At 32.8% G+C, this 21794-nt stretch overlaps 1 protein-coding gene across 2 annotated transcripts in view; it reads left to right on the forward strand.

Moving 5' to 3' along the window:
- Positions 1-18930: 18930 nt before the first annotated feature.
- LOC129216442 (DNA-dependent metalloprotease dvc-1-like) overlaps positions 18931-21794 on the forward strand; it is a 37857-nt gene continuing 34993 nt past the window's right edge. For both annotated transcript variants that reach the window (XM_054850685.1, XM_054850751.1), the window contains exon 1: positions 18931-19176. In XM_054850685.1, coding sequence (XP_054706660.1) covers positions 19144-19176 — 33 coding nt within the window. In that variant the 5' untranslated portion in view covers positions 18931-19143. The remainder of the gene's footprint in view (positions 19177-21794) is intronic.

Here is a 21794-nt window from a genome sequence, read left to right on the forward strand (position 1 = left end):
ACTCATAGAAAGGCTCGCCTCTTTACTGTCTGAAATGATTAAACATATGCTCGATTTGTGACAGATCAGGACATTGCACAAGACAGAAAATGTGAAAGAGAAAGCCCCCCCAGACAACCACCTATCTTTAAAAGTTATCTACAAGAGATCCACTAGCCATAGAACTGGATATGAGCCAAATACAAAACATGTGCATGGGATGTCCGAATGTCTAATTGAATATCCACCAGTGGTCGAAAGGTTGAAAATTTTTAACTTCCAGTGACATCCAAAATATCCAGACGTTCTGCGGCGATCTCAGAGATATGAAGGGGATATTCTGGATAGCTCATGCACATGTAGAGGATATTTCTTTCCTATTCATAGGATGTAATGTCCAGAAAGCTTTTGGATGTCTTTATAACTGCTTATAGATATGGATTTTTGATCATATAGATGTATAGGCGATATTAGAATCGATGTTTTATAGATTTCATGTTTTTAAATATATTTTAAAGCTGGAAACAAATTTACAGGTTTAAAACACGCAACTTTTTGTGTATTAAAAAATAAGTTATTTGGAAAATATCTTAAATTTGCTTTCTCAATGCAGTGACGATCCTTTTTACTGATAAATATGAATTAAAGTGTTATATTTGCAAATAACTTATTTATTGATACACAAAAATTGTGATTTTGAAACCTGTAAACTTGTCTACAGCTTTAAAAATATGTTTCAGAAAAATTAGTAATAAGTTTTAAATAAAGTCTTCAGTCATAAAAGTCATTTATAAACTTTTCTTCTTTTTTTTCAATCTTCAAAGGAGGAATTTTCATTCTATACCTACCCAGGTAGCACAAACCATCGGATTTACGTTGGAGAAAGGTTGAAAATGCATCGCAATGGTTGGAAATATGTTTTGGTTAGATATTGGTTTTTTTCATACGCTCATTCGATCATTCAAAGCATCGGAGGATGGTTTAAAACCAACCTATATCCGACTAAACGCATTCCCAACTTATTTCTAACCTTCAAACCTGTTTCACATTTATGCCCATTCATTGCATGCTCGTTGCTGATTTGCGCGTTCTGCGAAGCGTGCGTAAATGCGTCCCATAAGGCCCCCCCCCCCCCCGCCTCTGCAGTCTTGTTGAGACCCAGGATTTGAAAGGGGTGAGGGAGGAGTGCGCATAGCCATTTTCTTTTCATTCCAGGGTCACATACACATTCACACGTGTCGTACTTGCTCACTGCGAATTTCAATCCTCCCAAGTTCAAGTCTTCCAAAGTAAATCAATTCATTTTTCCAATTGTTTTTCTTTCTTTCAATAAATTTTCTCTTTTTTTAACGGGGGGGGGGGGGACTCCCGATTTGGGGGGTCTCCGATGAATCGAAATTCTTAGAATTTTTGCGCATTCGAACTGATTTTTTTTTTTTTTGATAGATGCTTTAACTAGTTTTCTGGAACATTTTGTGAATGCTTTGAATTTGTTTCAGAATTTCGTGTTGTTCCTTTGCTTAGCCTTGATGGTAATTTTAAACGCACAATATTTTAAAACAGTTTGCTAGTCATACAAATTACACGTGCAATTTACCATAGAAATAAAATTGTGTCTTTGAATGAACTTTTCTCGTTGATGGATAAAATACATTAAAATTCCTTCCATAATAATAAAATGGAAAAAAAAAATAAAAAATAAATGAACATGAACTTTTGAATGAAATGGGAGAGTATAATATAGTTCGGCAAAACAATAAAATAAGTACTTTTCATGATATTCAAGTTTAATCTACGTCATTTTAATTGTTATGAAGATTTACTAACTGAATGTGTATGCGTATGATTTTTATTTTTTTTATTTATTTTTTTTTTAATTTTTAATTTTTATTCTTATTTCAGGTCAAAGCAAAATTGAACCTTCAAACAAGCTAGGTTATTTTTCATGGCAGAATTTTAAAGTCAAAGATTTTATTCTGTCTTAAGAATAACCTTGCTGGTAATTAATATTTCCTGAAAAAGAAAAAAGAAACTAATGTATGCTTATGAAGATAATTTTCGAGTAATTATTCAGAAAAATAAAAGGTAAGAATTATAAATATCTTAATTTTTGTTCATATTTTATTGAAATGTTTGTAAATGATAGGGAAATGATAAATTGCGTTTTTTTTTTTTTTTTTTTTATAGCATTTTTACTCTTTGAAACAATATATTGATGTAATGAGTGAAAATAGTAAAAACTTTAAATGAAACAGGTTTGAGAGCAATCAGAGGTAGCAATAAAGGTTATGATGTCACAAAGGGCAAAAAGTCACATAAATTATAGGTACTATACATGATGCAACTATTTCTCTATTATATTTTAATTTATTTTAGCATATAAGAATTTCCATGCTTCAGCATATTTTTTTAATTTTTAGTATTTCTATTTCTACGCTTGTAAAATAATAATGATTTGATATATATTTGGTAAAGTATATTGATTTGATGAGGGAAAATAATAAAAAATTCAAATGAAATAGGCTGGAAAGCAATCTGAGGTAGCACACTATTAAGGTTGCGCATATTAAATTTCAATAACATTGGGAAATAGTTACTTAAATGTTGATTTTTCATCAGAATAGCGTCGGAAAATAATCAGTCTAACGTTGCAGCTAACGTTGGAAAATTGTTGGATAAGCGTCGAAATTTATATTAGGATAATGTTAAGAAGTGTTGTTTAACTGTTGTAATTTACATTGGAATAACGTTTGGAATTGGTTGGTTCACCGTTGCATTTTACGTAGTAACAGCGCTGGAAAAATGTTGAGATAACGTTGGAAACCAATCGTTGGATAACCGATTTCCGACGGTGCACTTTAACGTATGTTCTAACGTAAGAGGCCGACATAAGTCTAACGAAATAAGCTAACGTTGGCCGAATGTTCGTGTGCTAGCTGGGTACCTATAAAATATTTTTTTTTGCATACTGTTCTAGATTTTTTTTCACCGATTGTCATGAATATAAGTGTTATATTTGCAAATAAATTAATTTATTGATATAAAAAATTGTAATTTTTAAACCTGTAATCTGTTTACAGCTTTAAAATATATTCCACAAAATTTAGTAATAAATGAAGTCTAGATTCATAAGTTATTTACAGACTTTTCATTTTTCAAAAATCATCAAAGGATGAGTTTTCATCCTGTGAGTACCTATAAAAGGAGTTTTTACTTTTTCGCATACTGTTTCAGACTTTCCAAGTAATTTGCTTTAACCAATTTTACAAGTTAAAAAGTAGTAACTCTTTGGTGTCGATGAATAAATCACCTAAATTTAGCATCTCTGCTAATAATAATTCGGAAAAATGTTAATAACTGTAGTTAAGTGCGAAAGCTTTAATACTTTAAGTAACTTATTTGGCACCATGAGTAAGATCTGTTCCTGATACTTATGAATAAAAGTGTTAATATTTGTAAATAACTTATTTGCTGATAAAAAAAAAAAAAATCTTAAAACGTGTAAGTTTGTCTATAGATTTAAAGTATATGCCACAAAAATTTTAATAAAAATAACATTCTATTTACAGGCTTCACAGGCTACACACATTCTGTTGACTTGATGATCCTCAAAGGATGAGTTCTTATCCCTTGTGCACTATAAAATGTTTTATTGCACAGTGTTACGATTTTTTCCAAATACAGTCAAGCTCGCCTAATGAAATAGCCAGTCTTCCACAAAAATTAATCTAATATGCCGGATATTCTATTAAACAGAATTAAAATAGACATAAATGGTTCTGTACATTGAAAATGTATTACATTAAGCAGGATATACAGTTAACCGATATTCTAATAGGCGGGCTCGACTGTATTTCCCCCTCTTTTCTGCAAAACGGTTCCTATTTCCTCTAAAAAATGAATTAAATTTAATCTTAGTTTGCAAATTCTAGTTTTCTGAATTTTGAAGTATCATTTTCTTTTTGGAAGTTTTATACTTAATAAAGCATAATACTTAATAAAGTTTAGTTTATTTGATAAGTGTTCAAAAAGAATTAACTATAACACTAAAATATTATGATGCATTGTGATTAATGCATGTATAATCTGAAAAAAAACAATAGACAAATATGAAAATATTTATTTTGTTTCATATCTCTTAAAAGATGTCGAATTTCAAATCTGAAAACTGAACTTCAATAAAATTTTGATATTCCTAGGCAAAATGACCTACCTTTATATGCTCCTTCCTTTACATGAGTTACACACAGCAATCTCTACTTCTTTTAACTAAATTCTACGTAGTGAAAAAAGCTTTAATGTCATCAAAATTACTGTAAAATGTTTTTATTGACTAACATTTTAAAAAATGCATACAAACAAAACATCACAATTGCATGAAAATTTGACAGGGACAAAACATCTATGTTTGTTTTCAGCAATCAGGAATTGCTTCTTGTTTTCACTTCACCGGTGAATGATGTTAGTCCTTTGATTTTTGAAAAGGAGCCTCGGGAGTACCACCGTTGACTGGCTCAGGTCCTGCTTCTCCAGCAAGCACGGTCTAAACCAGCAGCACTGACCACCAGAATCCGCTCCTGCTGTGCGGTTGCTTCTGTATCCTACACACACACCTTCAAACATACACACGTCTTTACGCACACACACGCCTTCAAACATTCACATATCTTTACACGACCGATAAGGAGATCACCACCTGTGTATGAGCTGCTACTGGCTGGCGTGTTTGATTCAAATGGTTTTAATGTTTCGCGCTGCTTCGCTGGTAAAATTGAAAATATTTAAAGATTGACAGAAATTATGACTAAAAAAGGTAGTATGCATGGGTTTAACGAACAAATCTGATTTCTAAACGGTAGAGCGTAATTTCACCCCAATATCGGAAAAGACACAATGAACTATTTCCTTCATTTGGTCTCATCTTATTTCTCCATTGTCAAGTAAGCTTGCAGTCGAGTATACAATACTCAAGAAAATTGCAGCCATAACCACAATTGCAGATGTAACTGGCGTGAAGACCTTTTCACCAAAAAGTCCAAACTGTTCCAAAATATTTGAATTAAACATCTCCCTTTTCTAATTTTTGTTCTGAAAAACAGCCAAGAAAACTTTTTAATTCAAAAAATGAGAAAATTGCAAAAATAATAGACTGATGCTGCATAAAGCATGTGTTTTCACATTTGGAATTATTAAATTATAAGATATACTTACCTTATATGTTTGAGTGTTAAAGGATATAATTTTAAAAGATGTCGAAAACACAGAGAACAAACATAAACGAGAAACTACATTAATTTAAATAGTTCCTCCTGAATGTTTTTCTCAGTAATTTTTCCGCTTGGTTTTTTTCTTCTCTGCTAAAATAAAGAAATAAATATTTGCTATCTTGTTTTTCATAACAATTTATGAATTATATATTTACATACTTGACAAACACAGGATACTGCAATAAAAAAAATAAAAAAAAAACTGGCTTGACAGAGAAGGAACATAAAAAAGAAACTACATCAATTTTAGTAGGTAGTCGCGGTAAAATATTCCTCTCCGGATGTTTCTCATTCTCTATTTTCTCTTTCATACTATAAAATAATTAAATATTTGCAAAAGAATAATTTGTATATTGTATTATGAGTATTTAGTGTCATTCTAAGTGCTCGGTAAAGTGTATGTCAACAAAGTTGATGCTCTGAACTCGAACTAAGAGCTACTTGGTACGGCACTAGTGAAACCTACACATCAAATACATACAATGTGAAATTTGAAGCCAAACTTTTATGAGTAATAGTTGGCTAACTTGGATTCATATTTAATTGTTGCAAAATTTACAGCATTCAGAGACTTATAAAACATTACGCTAATTTTAATATGTTAGATTTTCCAAAAACTTGATACTTAATAACCCCGTCAAATCCAGAAAACTCATCTACATTCTGGCAGGACGAAAACACCTGAGAGAAAAACTTTACATATGCACTCTCATTAACCTGGCATTTTTAAACAAAACCACTTTTTAGTCAACAGTGGGCTGAGTTTTCAAGCAAATATAATACCATTTGAATTTAAATAAAACAATCGGGAAATTGAAAAAAAAATCATGCCAAAAAATACTTATTATGGAGGAGTAAGTGAGACACTTTTAATACATTGGTAAAACCAACATTCCAGCATATGAGATTTCATAGCTTTTAGGGAGAAATAATATTAATAGTAGTGCTCATCTTGCTAATGTAAAAGATGAGGTGCTAAAACATGAATGCAAATAATAAACCCAGCATTGGGCCTTTTTGTGCCATCCGACAACAAGGGGAAAGACTAAAATGCAATCTTTATCTTTATAATGCAAACACATATTCAAGCAATGTGAAATTGTAAAAATTAACAAACTGGATAGATGTTTTGGGGGAATGCATGCTTAAATCGAATGGTTAAACTGAACATTCATGAACATAAAAATTTCTAGAAAATAAGCCTTAAACATTTCCACAAAACAACTTTAGAGTTTTAATTCTTTCAGCAAAGTAACACAACACATGCAAAGAAATCTAAGTTAATACCTAGCCTACTTGCAAGATAGATTTTTATGTTTAAAAAAATGAAAAGTTAACATTGTGGAAGAAATGCAGATCGAACATACACGAACAGAAATCAAAGTTAGGTTACCTGTGAACTTAACTCCTCATTAGTGAAAAAATTATCATTGAGTAAAAAAAAAATACATTTACCAGAAACAAAGAAACATACCAATAAAGAAAAGAAAAACTTCAAAACAGTTTAATACTCCACTAAATTTTTAAAACAGCAAACAAAGTAGCAATGGCCGACATTCAAATCAAACGGAAAAGCGGTAAGTAACATACAAACACTTAACTTTTGCTGACCAACAAATGTTCTAAAATGTGAAAAACACAAAATCAGCAGCATCTGAAACACTTATCTGAGAAAAGAAAATAGCTATATTAATTAATGTAGTTACAGCAAAGAAAAGTATCCAGTACAAAATTGTTACCACCGAACTCACGCCGTATCGCGATCGCGATTTTGTTGATAAACAATGAAGTTTAGAAGAAGAAGTGTTAGTTTTCTTAGTTCATCACATTTTAAAAGGAAATGAATTTAAAAAAAATTCACCTCAAATCAACAAAACTTTAAATTAAAAGAATTTTGCCACAGAGACCTGAATATAAACAAATCAAGTAATATCCAAAAGTCAAATATCTAGCAGATATCCATAAATGAGACTTAGATGGATATTTTTTTTAAACATTCAGGTTATTGAACAGCCATCCACAAGCTATCCAAATATCTATATCTAAAACATGTAGAAATCTGGATAGCTAGACGACTTGCGAAAATCCATATCCAAAACCTGGATATCCATAAGCTATCCGAATATCCACATCCAAAACATGTAACCGTTTGGATGTCTTGAAGATATACCAGAAATCCATATCCATAGACATAACCAGATATGGATATCCATCAGCCGTATGGCAAATCCAATGGATATTTGGATATGTCATGGACCTTTTTGGATGTCTAAGAGACATTTGTGGTTGTCTGGGAAGTACATTCCGAATTTCTGAAGTCGCCCAGTGGTTTGATTTCGCATCTTCTGGGAGAGATTTTTTTTCACTAGGCGACATTGATGTCAAGTGGTCATTATGTTATAAAATGCACTGCTACATATCTATACGAAATTCAACTTTTCCACTATGAAATTCATTGAAACTAAGTGCAGAAAAACTCACTGACAAACGCCTAGACAACTGCATTCAAACGGCAACCCCTACCGACTCTACCAACAATAATAAACTTGTTCATGTTATTCAAAAATGCAGTTTTAGACTAACTTCGATGATGTTAGAAGATAAAGAGAGAAGATCTAGGCCTTATCTCCAGAAATTGTTTTTAATTTCAATCTTAAAACGCTATTGCCGCCCATCTTTAATGGCATTAGGGGAAAAAATGCGATTCGAAACTTTCTTCCAGAACGTTTTCGAAATCGAAGTTCCAGAATAGGCAGTCTTTTTGATTGAAGATTCGAAGGTTTCTCCCTTTACTTTTTTTTGAAATAAGAGTCTTAAAAACGCTCTTGTTGGTCATCTTTGGAAAAATTACGGAAAGGGAGGGGAGATGGGATAGAAGGAACTTTTCCCGGCAATTTTTCGAAATTGAAACTCAAAAGACGGAAAATTTTAGACGATAACATTAGGGAAACCGGGCTCGGAGGAAAATTTTCGAAACTTCAAGATGAGGGAAAGGTATGGGAGCTTTCGAATCAATTAGAAAACTTCGTTCTGAATTTGCAAGACAAGTTTTTTTGAGCAATCACGATTGCTTATTGTTCTCACTTGACCGTCCTTGATATTCCGGTTCCTTTTTCAGCTTGGACCGCAGGCCTGCAGCACCACCGTCCACCGGCGGCGGCGCGGCTGGTCCTGAGCACTGTCCCCCGGAATCCACTTTTGCTGGGCGGTGGCGTCCATGTCCCACACACACGAACGCCTACACACACACACACACACGAACGCCTACACACACACACGAACGCCTACACACACACGAACGCCTACACACACACACACGAACGCCTACATACACACGAACGCCTACACACACACACGAACGCCTACACAGACACACACACGAACGCCTACACACACACACACGAACACTTACACGCACACGCACGTACACAACACTCACTCACACACATGCATACATACACTTACGCACCCACGACGCACCCACACACATGCGCCTACACAAACACACACGCTCGTGATTGCGAAAAACATAATTTGAATACAAGATGCCAAAAATTCAAATTTTTTTTTTTTTTTTGAGCAATCACGATTGCTTATTGTTCTCACTTTACCGTCTTTGATGTTCCGTGCCTTTTTCAACCGCCACCGTCACCTGCAGGCGCAACTCCGTCCCCGGGTAACATATCCTGATCAGTGGCGTTCATGTCCTACACACATACACGCTCATACACATACACACTCACACTCATACACACACGCCAACGTGCATACACACGGGTCTACGCACACACAAAAGCTTACACATACACAACTAATACACACGTCTCCGTTCAAGAAGAAAGGCAGGCTTGGAGGGAGAGGAGCCGTGTCTAGAAACAAATGAGTTGGGTAGTAACCAATAATGAGTAGGGTCCTGTTGCAACTCGGGATTGCGAAAAGCATAATTTGAATTCAAAATTTCAGAATTCAATTTTTTTTTTTTTATTTTGTTTTTCAGCGAAGGCGTTTGTATTGCATTTCATCTTAAAGAGTAGGAAGGGAGCACCTGCCCTCGGGCAGGTTGGCAGGCGGGCCAGTCCGAGCCTGATCCAGGGGTGTGCACAGGGAGGGGGGAGAAGGGACACCTTTTGGCCCAAGGTGGGCTCAATATTTTAAAAACTAGGGGGACATATATATATCAATATGGAGGGGGCCAAGGAAAATTCATTTGTGACTGGCAGGGGCGGAAACAGGATTTCATTTCAGGGGGAGGGGGTCATGCTCAAGAACGTAGTCTTTTTTTAAAAAATTTCTTCTACGAACAACACCCCTCTCCCCCCATAAAAACGCATCAAATATACAAACAAAAGTCATTGAAATCGTAAAAGCTTTTCAAATACGCTAACAAAAATCATCGAAATCATTTTAAAAGTTTTCTTAAAAATAATTTTTCAGTTTTAGTATGTAAACCGAAAATTTTCGGAAACGACAGCTCAAAGTTTTCGGAAATTTTGGATCACAAAGCCCCTGGCTGATTAAATATTTGCATTATACTCGACACATCCATCTTGTATGCAGAAAAATAACATCACTTAAAATAATAGTAAAAAATGCGGCGAAAATCTAATTAAAAACTAAATACTCCATAAATGTAATGCTTACTTGATAAATTACTCACCGACTGAAGAATTCCAATAGGGAAGTTTTCGGTTTTTCAATTTTATTTTTATATGATAGAGTAACGTGTATGAACATCATAGGTGAAAAAATTTTTGCGATATGATAAGTAGTTTTTTTTAAATTGATTTTTAAAGTTCAAGCGCCTGTGACGTCAGATGGCATAGGAAGTGACGTCCGATTGGAGAGAAACGCTAGCGAACCGGTTCCCATGTCATGGGAGAACTCGAAGAATGTGCATTCGACTTTGAAGATGAAACGTAAAAGGCTTATCTCCTCGCGTTTCTATAACATTTAACCTCTCATCCTCTCGGAAATATTCGAATTTCACCATTGATATTATTTGAGGAAGATTATTTAGATTGTGCTTTAACGAATCCGGCCTCCATAGTGTGTTCAAAAGGATTATTGAATTTCTAAAAAATAAAAATATCAGCGCGCTCAAAATGTCCCTAGCGAAAACAAGGGATCTTCGGCGGAAGGCTGCCCGTTCGCGCCCTGTGACGTAGGCTCGTGACGTTTCAGAAGAGCGCACTTTTGCGCGTGGATTTTTAAAAATTCATTAAAAATCAACCACGGTGTTTTAAAATTCGGCGATGGTGAATTTTTTAGTTTTGAGGGTCAATTAACAATATGCAATAGCCAAAATATGAACATTTAATACGTTGCAACTTCCCTATTGTAGAAAATTGGAGTTTGGCGAAGACGTCTCAGAGTCTGATACAGGAACTCTAGATATGTTTCCATCGGTTTTGCGTTTATCAATTTTTTGAATAATCCAAAAAAGAGACCACACTGCTTTGTTATCCGAGAGCTTCATTGTTTTTGTTATAAATCAGGGGCTCCCAAAGTGGGTGCCGCAAGGAGGGATGAGGGGTGCCGCGAGCAATCCATACTTTCAGTATGTGTATAAGGTAGAATCTATGTCAATTCAACAAGAGCTGTAAGATGATGGTCTCGAATTTTTTTTTTGGAATTTAACACATGTTAAAATTTGTAAAAAATTAAGAAATACTTTTTCTTTTGTTTGTTTGTTTTACTCAAAAAAAAAAAAAAAAAAAAAATCCTAGGCCGAGATACAGGTCGCCAAAGATGACAGTCCTGTCATATTTCTCACTTGGGATTTTCGTCAAAATCTTTAAAGTACATTATCTTATGAACGGTAGAATATATTTTGTTGCGGTTTGTTTTATTTAAAAAGATATTTTTTCTTGATTTAAAAAATATGCAACATTTTGAAATACATGCTTTAGTTTTTTTTAGTTTTAGTCTTTTGGAAAAAAATTGATTTAAATTTGATTTTTCTCAAGTGTAACAATTTAAAAAATTTTGATTTTTTTTTACAGTTTATTAGTACCACTGAGCGCTACGTTCCCTGAAAAGGAGAGCATCCACTTTTTTGTTTAACACATTTCAGAGGCATTTGAAAAAATGAGGATTTTTAAGGTACTCTTTACGTAATTGCAGACCACCTGTAAATTCAAAAAAAAAAAAAAAAATGCAAAACGTGGCCTGAAAACACTTTTAATTAAGTTATATAGCAAAATTTTCATTTTGAGTCGCCATTTTATTCAGGATATGAAATTTAGTGATAACATTTAACTTAACGAGCTTAATTAGCTTAGCAAACTAATTAAAAGTGTTTTCTGGCCACTTGTTGCGGAAATTGTTTTTGAATTTTCAGGTCTGCAATTATGTAAAAAGTTCCTTTAAAATCCTCATTTTTTCAAATGCCTTCTAAAATCTGTCAAACAAAAAAGTAGAAGCTCTCCTTTTCAGGGAACGTAGTGCTCAGTGGTTAAACTGTAAAAAAATGAAAAATTTTGAAAATTGACCTATTTGAGAAAAATCAAAAACATTATTTTAAACTTTTTTTCTTCAAAAGACTGTGGAAAAAAAAACTAAAGAACACATTTCAAAATGTAGCATATGTTTTTAAACAAGAAAAATATCCTTTTAAATAAAACAAACCGCTACAAAATATATTCTACCGTTCCAGAGATAATGTACTTTAAAGATTTTGACGAAGATCCCAAGTGAGAAATCATGACAGGACCGCGATCTTTGGCGGCCTGTATGTCGGCCCAGAAATTTTTTTGGGCAAAACAAAAACAAAAAACGTATTTTTAAATTTTTTATGAATTTTAACATATGTTAAATTCAAAAAAATCCGAGACCATCACGATACTAAATCAAAAACACTGATTTGAACTAATAAACTACTTACAGCACATTTAAAAATAAATTCAGCACGACTAAAAACGAAACTATCTAAAAATTACAAAAAAAAAAAAAAAAAAAATATATATATATATATATATATATAATTTACACAAACATAAAAAAATAAAATAAAATAAAAAAAAACATTTGCACACTCAAATGTTTTATTGATTGAAGCAATGTCTGTAGCTTTGGATATGGTTTTATGATAGCTATCGTTGATTAAAAATTTCTTGCATTAAAAGCGATCGGGGGTCAGATACTTCTTTACTTTTTATTACTGACTCCTTAACCCAGCGCCGCACACTAACTGCCTCAAAAAAAGCTTTACTGTCGATATGTTTTAAAGACATATGCTATAAATAGAAAAGTGACAGTTAATACCCCCCCCCCTCCAAACAAAAAATAAATAAATAAATAATAATCGAGAACTATTTACTGTTTTTCTTATTATGGTTTCGGTCCGGCTTTTCTTTCTTTTTTTTAAGCAGTCATTTTTACTACTCAAATGCAAAGAACCTTAAAACAGATTACAAAGTATTGTCACAGATTTTGATGGGGGGGGGGGGTTATAATCCCCTTGATCCCCCCATTCTTAACGGTTTCGATCAAGTTTTTTTATTTTTTCGGACAAACATTCAAATACTGTTGCGGGGTTTTTTTTTTTTGGGGGGGGGGGGGAGAGTCATGACCCCCCTCCCCCCCTTTGTATTCGCCACTGATGGTGACGGACCTCAAAATTTTTGTGCGGGCCCCTGCTTTCATCGTCCTATCACCAGGCCCGACGACAGGCTTTGTCAGCCTAGTCGGAAATAAGTCGGAAACTATATAGGAGCCCGGGCCTTGGAAGAAAGAAAAAAAGGGGAAAAAAAGCTCCGAATAAGCAGAAACGTAAAAATAAAATAATATTTACTCTTATGGTATTTACTATGGTGGCACTTTTGTAGTTAATTATTTTCTAGCTTTTTTAATTTTTTTCCCCTTCTTTTTCTTTTCTTCTTCTTTTTCCTTTTTTTTTTTTCGGAGCGGGGGGGCCTGGCGACAGAACTGACTAGGGGCCTGCCTATATATACGAGCCGACGCATCAGCTTAAGATTAGCCTTTTTGGATCGGAGCGCGTGTTTGAGTGGCTGTCTTTGCTGGCGAGTTATCGCTTTTGGTGATTGTTCACTTTGAGCAATTATTAGCGGCACGTGAATTTTTTATAAAATAAAATAATTTTTTTCAGAAAATCTGGCGAAATCCGAAAATCTGTTGTAGTAACCCTAACAGTGGAACAATGAAAAATCCTCATTTTTCTCGTTCGGTTTTAGGGACTGAAGGTGTCCGGGTGAAATAGTGCAATATATTCGCATTTCTGCTCTTTTCCTATCGTACATGCTGCCATCTAGTGGATAGATGTATGAGTATCAATCAATAATAATTTTAACTAGTATGTTGTGGCCATCACGAAACATTTCTTCTATATTTTTCTTTTTCTTTTTTTTTTTTTATGATCCCTCCCCATGCTTGACGAAGAAGCAATATTCTCAACAAAAACAAAATTACACATGCAAAAACTTGACGACCATCCTAATGTCTGAATTTTTGCAAAAGCAAAGCAAAAAGAGCAAAAAATTGAAAGTTATTTTAAAAGCCTTGCTAGAATTAATTACAAATACTTTATCTGTTAACAAACATAAGATGGCAACAGTTAAACATTTTAAATCATTGAGATAATATATTTCCGATGATTTCCACACAATTAAAATCACGAGAAATACGCAGACGACAATCTATTACGATTTATCTTTCTTATTGTTGCATTAATAAAGCTATTTTAATTCGCAAAAAAAAAAGTTAAAAAATTTAAAATTAATTTCAATTTTGAAATTTTGAGTTCAAATTATGTTTTTCGCAATCATGAACTGGGACCCTACTTATTGGAGTTATTGTTTCTAGAAACAGCTCCCCCCTCCCCAAGCCTGCCTCTCCTCCTGGGCGGTTACGTGTGCATAGTTGTGTGTGTAAGTGTGTAGGCTTGTGTGTGTGCGTAGACTTGTGTGTATGCACGTAGGCGTGTGTGTAGGACATGGACGCCTCCGCCCAGGAGAAGCGGATAGCTCAGGACCGGAGCAGCCGCGCCGCCCCGCCAGCAGAGGACGGTGGGCGGTGGTGCTGCAGAGGCTTCTGGTCCAAGCTGAAAAAGGCACGGAACATCAAAAACAGTCAAATGAGAACAATAAGCAATCGTGATTGCTCAAAAAAAAAAAAAAAAAGAAAGAAAGAAAATTAATTTGAATTCTGAAATTTTGAATTCAAATTATGTTTTTCGCAATCACGAACTGAGACGGGACCCTACTCATTTGAGTTATTGTTTCTAGAAATGGCTCCCCCCCCCAAGCCTGCCTCTCCTCCTGGGCGGTTACGTGTGCATAGTTGTGTGTGTGCGTAGACCTGCGTGTATGCTCGTAGGCGTGTGTGAGTGCATGTGTGTGAAGTCGTGTATGTGTGTGAACGTGCGTGTGGGTAGGACATGGATGCCTCCGACCAGGAGAAGCGGATAGCTCAAAACCGGAGCAGCCGCGCCGCGCCGCCAGCAGAAGACGGTGGGCGGTGCTGCTGCATAGGCTTCTGGTCCAAGTTGAAGAAGGCACGGACACCAAAAACGGTCAAATGAGAGCAATAAGCAATCGTGATTGCTCAAAAAAATCAACACCTTCTTGGAGCGATTGGCGTCAAAATTGAACCAAAGCCTCTTTACATATGGATTCACATATATTCAAAATTTCAACCAGAACGTAGCATTACTTATTGAGATAGGGCACTCACAATGGAAAAAAAGAACGGGTGATTGCGCTACCCCCTTTTTAGCTGTTGACACCAAAATATATATCCACTAAGGGCTACTTGCCGATAATTTTTTCTTTCATTCCGTTCATTATTTCTTGAGATACAGCAGTCACAATTGACGACAAAAAACGTTCTATAGCTCAACCCCCGTTTGAGTTATTGACACCAAAATTGAATCAGCACCTGTTCCTGTTAAAGGCAACATATGGACCAAATTTTGTTTGATTCCGCCAGTTACTTCCTGAGGAATAGCAAGCACGCGTAACTCAAAAAACGTCCCATTGCTCCACCCCCTTGGAGGAATTCGTGCCAAAAACCAATGGGCACAAGTTCGCATAGAGGCACATATGTGTACCAAATTTCGTTCGATTACATGCGGTAGTTTTTGCTGTAGAGCGGCCACAAAAAACTGGTCCCACACAGACGTGACACACACACACACACATACACACATACAGACAGACATTTTCCAAAAGTAGTCGAAATGGACTCAGCACACCTCAAAACGTTCGAATCCGTCAAAATTCGAAATTCGAAAATTTGTACGAATCCAATACTTTCTTCTATATATTAGATATAGAAGAAAGTAAAAATGAGAAACGAAGGTTCGCTTTTTTTTTCGTATTCATTTATTCTTCATAACTAGCAGAAATATTAATATGTAAAAAATTACGTAGGTTAAATTTATTGTTTACGGTGGGGAAAAAAAGGAAAAATAGACTTTTTCATTTACATACATGATTATTGACATTAGCACAATCTTATAAAGGAACGATAAGAAGAGTAAATTGGAGTTGACTGCATTTGGTGTAGATGGATAAATAAATATATTTTGAAATTCAGTAATATATGAATATGATAAAATTTAAATTGCCTAGAGTTATTAGAAAAATGAAATTATTCAAAGAGACAAGAATAAGGTAGCATTATTGAAAGTTTTTTTGATTTGGGTTGTGCTGAATAAATACATGGCGCATTCACGTGAAATAGACTTAGGATATGTAAGAGCTACGATTTATGTAAGGAGTAATTAAAAATTGGACGAAATAAAGAACAAACATATTGAACTTTCTTGGGAATTGGTACATGTTGCATTTGTATGATTTAAAATTAATCCTCTGGACGTAGAAGTTAAAGTAACCTCAACTAAGGAGAGTGTTCATTCAATTTCGCTGAAAAATATTTTAGAAATGAATAAAACGCATTAAGAGAATTATTTTACTCTTGTTCATTTACTTTTTACAATAAGCATTCATATGACTTAATGCCAGGTGAAAAACAATCAAATACAACCTAGAGTACAAGTTATTAAACTAGTTTGTTGATAATCATATCTTTAAAAAATGAAAAAGATGCTGAAAAATGTCAGTTAATTAAAAGTAATGAACAAAAAATTTGGATTTTTTTTTTTTTTTTTTTTTTTTTTCAAGTTCGTTTACAACAAATTAATTGATGAACAAAATAGTTAAAAATAGGAAAAGTAGGGAAATTCTATATGAAAACAGTTTAATTGTAATTCTTTTTAATAAAATAATTCAGATTATTATTTTTTTTTCATATTTTTTGTAAATCTTCAAACATTTGTAGATATTAAGTCTTTACATTTATAAACCTAATACATTTCCTACAATATATGAAAAGCAAAATTTTTTAGCTATTTTCATTCAATGACATTAACTATGTTTTAATAATAAGTATAAGTAGACCAGTTTTTTTACAAATAATGCATGATTCAAATCAACTTTAAAATTAAAAAAAAAAGTTCATAGAATTTTTATTTTGATTTTTAACATATTATTTTGCACAAAAATGTACACGATAAAGGAAACTTAATCATTAAGCAAAGCATAAAACAAAATCCCATCTTATCTAAATATTATTACGTATTTATAAATATTAAGAATGTTTCGAATATTTGGAGAACTTATCGAAGTTTTAAGAGTAAGCAGAATGGTTCATTAGTTCAGATTGCTTAATTATCAAGTTTTAACAATTGCCTTATTCACCTCAATTGAATCTATTTCAGAACTTTTGTCGACTCTAAACTGATAAACATGGAAAACTGCCAAATTTTAAGTTTTCTTTTAAAAAGTATGAAAAATATAATTTTAGTAAATAGTGGTATCTAGAAGTATAGTTGAAGGATTACTGCTAGTAGCTGGCGGGAATTTGGGGGGGGGGGGGCAAAGCAGCTACAGTTGAAACCTAGAGGTTGATAACCAAAATTTGTACTCTAGCATTTGCAATTGCCATTGTAAAACTTTTATCATCATGTGTGATAATTTTCTTTTTATAAAAAGAGAAAATCTTGCTTGAAAACTCAGAAAAAAGAGAAGGGGCTGCGGAAACAAGTGTAGATAAATAAATTACTATGCGCAATGTACATACATTTTATGATAGAAATAAACTCCGGACTTTCTCACTAAAAGATCAAAATTAAAAATTCTATGAACACTTTTATTTTTAATTTTAAAAGTTGAATTTCATTTGAATCATGCATTATATGTAGTAAAACTGATCTACTTATACCTATCATTAAAACATTGTTACTGTCATTAAATGAAAATAGCTAAAATGTTTTGCTTTTCATCTAATGTGGGAAATATATTATGTTTATAAATGTGAAGAATTAATATCTACAAATGCTTGAAGATTTACAAAAAATATGAATAAAAAAAATCCGATTTTTTTAATTAAAAAAATTAGAATTAAACTGTATTCATATATAATTTCCCTCCTTTTTCCTGCATTTAACTATTGTGTTCATCAATTGAGGCAGTGAGAAGCAAAGGGATGTAAGTGGCAAAATTAAAAATTTGGAAATAACAAGTACACATGATAGGTGAACCTCTCCTCTATCTTGGGGCAAGAGATAGTACTAGTAGCCCTGGTAGTTGCTGCTATACAGCATGATTTAGAAAAAAAAAATCAATGAAAGCCTACCTAGGATGTTGACTTTAAACGCGCTTTACTCAAAACTTGAAAATGTCCACTTACATCCTTTTTGCTTCTCACTGCCTCAATTAATTTGTTGTAAACGAACTTGAAAATATTTTTTTTCACAATTTTTTTTGTTGATTACTTTTAATTAACTGACATTTTTCAGCACCCTTTTTATTTTTTAAAGACATGATTTATCAACAAACTAGTTTAATAACTTGTATTCTATTGTATTTAATTGTTTTTCACCTGGCATTAAGTCATATTGTAAAAAGTAAATGAACAAGAATAAAACAATTCTCTTAATGCGTTTTTATTCATTACGAAAATATTTTTCAGCGAAGTTAATTAAACACTCTCCTCAGTTGAAATTACTTTAACTTTTACGTCCAGGGGATTAATTTTAAATCATCCAAATGTAACAAATACCAATTCCCAAGAAAGTTCAATATGTTTGTTATTTATTTCGTCCAATTTTTAATTACTCCTTATATGAATCGTAGCTCTTACATATCCTAAGTCTATTTCATGTGAATGCGCCATGTGAAAGAAATGACTTTTTCTCGCATGACTTTTCATCCAGAACCTCACACCTCTTTGCATTGAAAAAGGTGTTCCTTGTAACACCAAACACGTGTCTGCAATTTTCTGCAATTTTTGTGCTTTATGACGTTGGATTATTGATTTTTTTGAACCAACTTTAATACACTCTTCTTATCGTTCCTTTTATAAGATTATGCTAATGTAAATAATCATGTGTGTAAATGAAAATGTCTAGTTTTCCCTTTTTTTTCCACCGTAAACAATAAATTTAACTTACGTAATTTTTTACACATTAATATTTCTGCTAGTTATAAAGAATAAATGAACACGAAAAATGCGAAGCTTCGTTAAGAGGGCTATGCAACCTTATTTTTACAATTACTTATCGATTGATAACCACACACCTATCCACTAGATGGCAGCACGAACGATAAGAAAATCAAGCAGAAATGCGAATATATTGCACTATTTCACTCGGACAACTTCGGACCCTAACCGAACGTTATTTGTCAAGTTGCTCTATTTGCGAAATTTAAAATTTTTAAATAAACAGAACCATAAAGCGAATGACCTGTTACCAATGACCAAAATTTGAAACGCGAACTCACAGCTGCTTTGCTCTATACTAAATCTATGAAAGTGTCGCGCAAACATTATAGGTTTTAGTTACTTTTTGTAAGATAGTTAATGTTGGTTCATTATCATGGATGTAGAAGACTTGTTCTACGATGAAAAAGTAATAAATTATTTTGTTTTAACGGAATATTTTCCCTTGTACTAGAGTTTCATCCTTCATTGTTGGAATTTTGCACTTTTTTTTTGTTTCAGCTTTTCATGTGCATGTATTAAAAGTTGTTTGCACTTTTATCAATTGTCTGAATTTTTCTAATCTCTCAGGGGAAAAATTACAAAAAAAAAAAAAAAAAAAAAAAAAAATTGCTATTGAAGGAAAAGTGACTTTAATACCAAGCTATTCGTCACTAAGAAAACTATGGTAAATTTTGCAGGAAATTATTAGTTATACTGAAAGAAAGTAATGTGTGAGCCCCAAAGCATAATACAGTAGAATATCTTTACAACACTGACCTATATAACGCATTTCTCTAGAAACCGCACAACTTTTCAGGTGTAAACAATAAGTTTTGCAGTTAAAAAAAGCTCTCTATTCTGCATTGCAAACATAAAAATTGTTAGGCAAATCAAATTTTGAAACAGTTTTTCATCTTTCTATCTGAGTTCAAAGATTTAAAATAAAAATTAGAATTCACAGTTTGAAAAAAAAAAAAAAAAAACCAGATCACTCTTGAAAATGCAGTTGTCATGCAAACATAAAGATAGGAAAACTGCAGTATACTTTATTTTGATTGTGAAACATACTTTTTGAATAGTACATTGTATAATTATTGCTTTAATACTAACTGCAGTTAAAACTAATTCTGAAGTGAAAATATATAAATATATTTTGAATATATTAGTTTTAAAATTTGTGAAATGATTTATATAATGCAGAAACCTGTATAACGCAGAACAGATGCCTGAGCTGCAGAACAATTTTGTTCAAACGTGAGAGGAAAACTCAGACAAAAATTTTCCGCAGAAAATCTACAGATTTCTGTTAAATTTCTGAGGCAAAATGCGGATTTTCTGCAAATATTTTCCAACTGAAGATAGAATTTTGCAGATTTCTTAAAATTGGAAGAAAATGGAAAATTCTCTTAAATAAAGATAGTTCTGCGGAAAGCGCGCGAAAAATGTTGACTTCGAAAAGTCATTTGCAGAAACTTTAGATTTACTTTGAACTTAAAAGAAATCTGCAGAATTTGTGCAAAATTCTATCTTGAGTTGGAAGGTTTTGTAGAAAATCGGCAGTTTCTGCAGAAATTTCATATCCTAAGTCCTTGTTTTCCTCAGTCCAGCTTCGCCATTTCCCCCATAAACGTATGTTATGGAAACATGCCAACGTTGAAATGTGTTCATCACCAAAAATTGCGTGTTTTGTTTGAGATATCAATCCTTTTGCATCCTGAAAATATTTCAATTATTTAGAAAGTTTTGAATTGTTTTATTGTATGCTACCTTAACTCTGCTCATTTTATTAAAAATTTTAGTAATTTATTTATTAACATTTTAATGGCTTCTTCATGCCATGTAAAATTAATCAAAAAAACGTGGTTTGACACCTAAGTTCAAATTTTTATAAAATTTTGTATCTTTGCCTCTTTTTTTGCATTTGAGAAAGCATATAAAATATTTTTGGAGAATCTTAATTGGTTTAGGTCCTACAGAAATGCATAGCAACAGTGAAGTTTTGAAAATTGAAAAAAAAAGAAAAAACCTCCTGTATGAAACGATTTTGGTTTAATGCTCCCGTTTTGTGGAAAAGGTCACTTTGGTTGCTTGTTTATACAATGTTTAAAGTATTTGCAGAATACTTTCGGTCAAATAATTTTACGTTGCAGAACATCGTCATGTATTCTGCTTTGGGGGTAATGAGTTAATGTAATATTTGTTGTTCCTGTTCATTAAACTTTTTCTGAGACGTGAAAAACTTTAAATTGTATTGAATGTTAGATCTGTTTGTTCAGCAAATCTTTATGTTCTGTAAAACATGCCAGGGATAAGGTCTAAAAAGGACTTTTTATTTGAAGTCAAAAAATTTTATGGTGATTTATAAAAGCTGAAGAATTTAAAGAAAGTTTGAAAATTTTCTATACATGAAATATTTATTCATACATTAAAAGTGCAGCATAGTAACGTTTGAATGCTTTCTGCCCCAAACTATGTTGGTTTTTTCTTCTCTTTAAAACACTTTATTTATTATTTTTTTAATTTAAATTTTTTGAAGTGCTAATTCTTTTTATAGAAACATTGAAAACATAATAAAATTGTAATTATTAACTTTTCTATTGTATTTTCTTGATCAATGCCTTTAAAAAAAAAGATGCATTAATTTGCTACTAGTGAAACAAGATTATCAAAATGTAAACTCTATGCATGCACAAAAAAATTGTAATTCAAAATCTGCACTTTTGAATTATAATTTTTTTGTCTGTTAATTGAAATCTGTCAATTTTTTCTTCCTTTCTTTTTTTTTGTTTCTTACTTTTAGAGCAAAATATTGCAAAGAGAGCTTATATGAAGTGGCAAAATGAATTGTTGAGCAGTAGAGCAAATTCAAATGATTAATAACAAAAGCATTGTATTCAATTGTAAATTATTTAATTTCATAAAGAAATCGTTTTCCGAAATATTTTTAATGGGGGACAAAGCAAATTTTTCTTGATTTAGTAAATTTTTCGTATAGCCCTCAATATTTCTTCTCAACCTTTATAACGATCCTATTTATTCAATGGC

This window comes from Uloborus diversus, chromosome 1, assembly GCF_026930045.1.
Source record: "Uloborus diversus isolate 005 chromosome 1, Udiv.v.3.1, whole genome shotgun sequence".
In the NCBI taxonomy this organism is placed as follows: Eukaryota; Metazoa; Arthropoda; class Arachnida; order Araneae; family Uloboridae; genus Uloborus; species Uloborus diversus.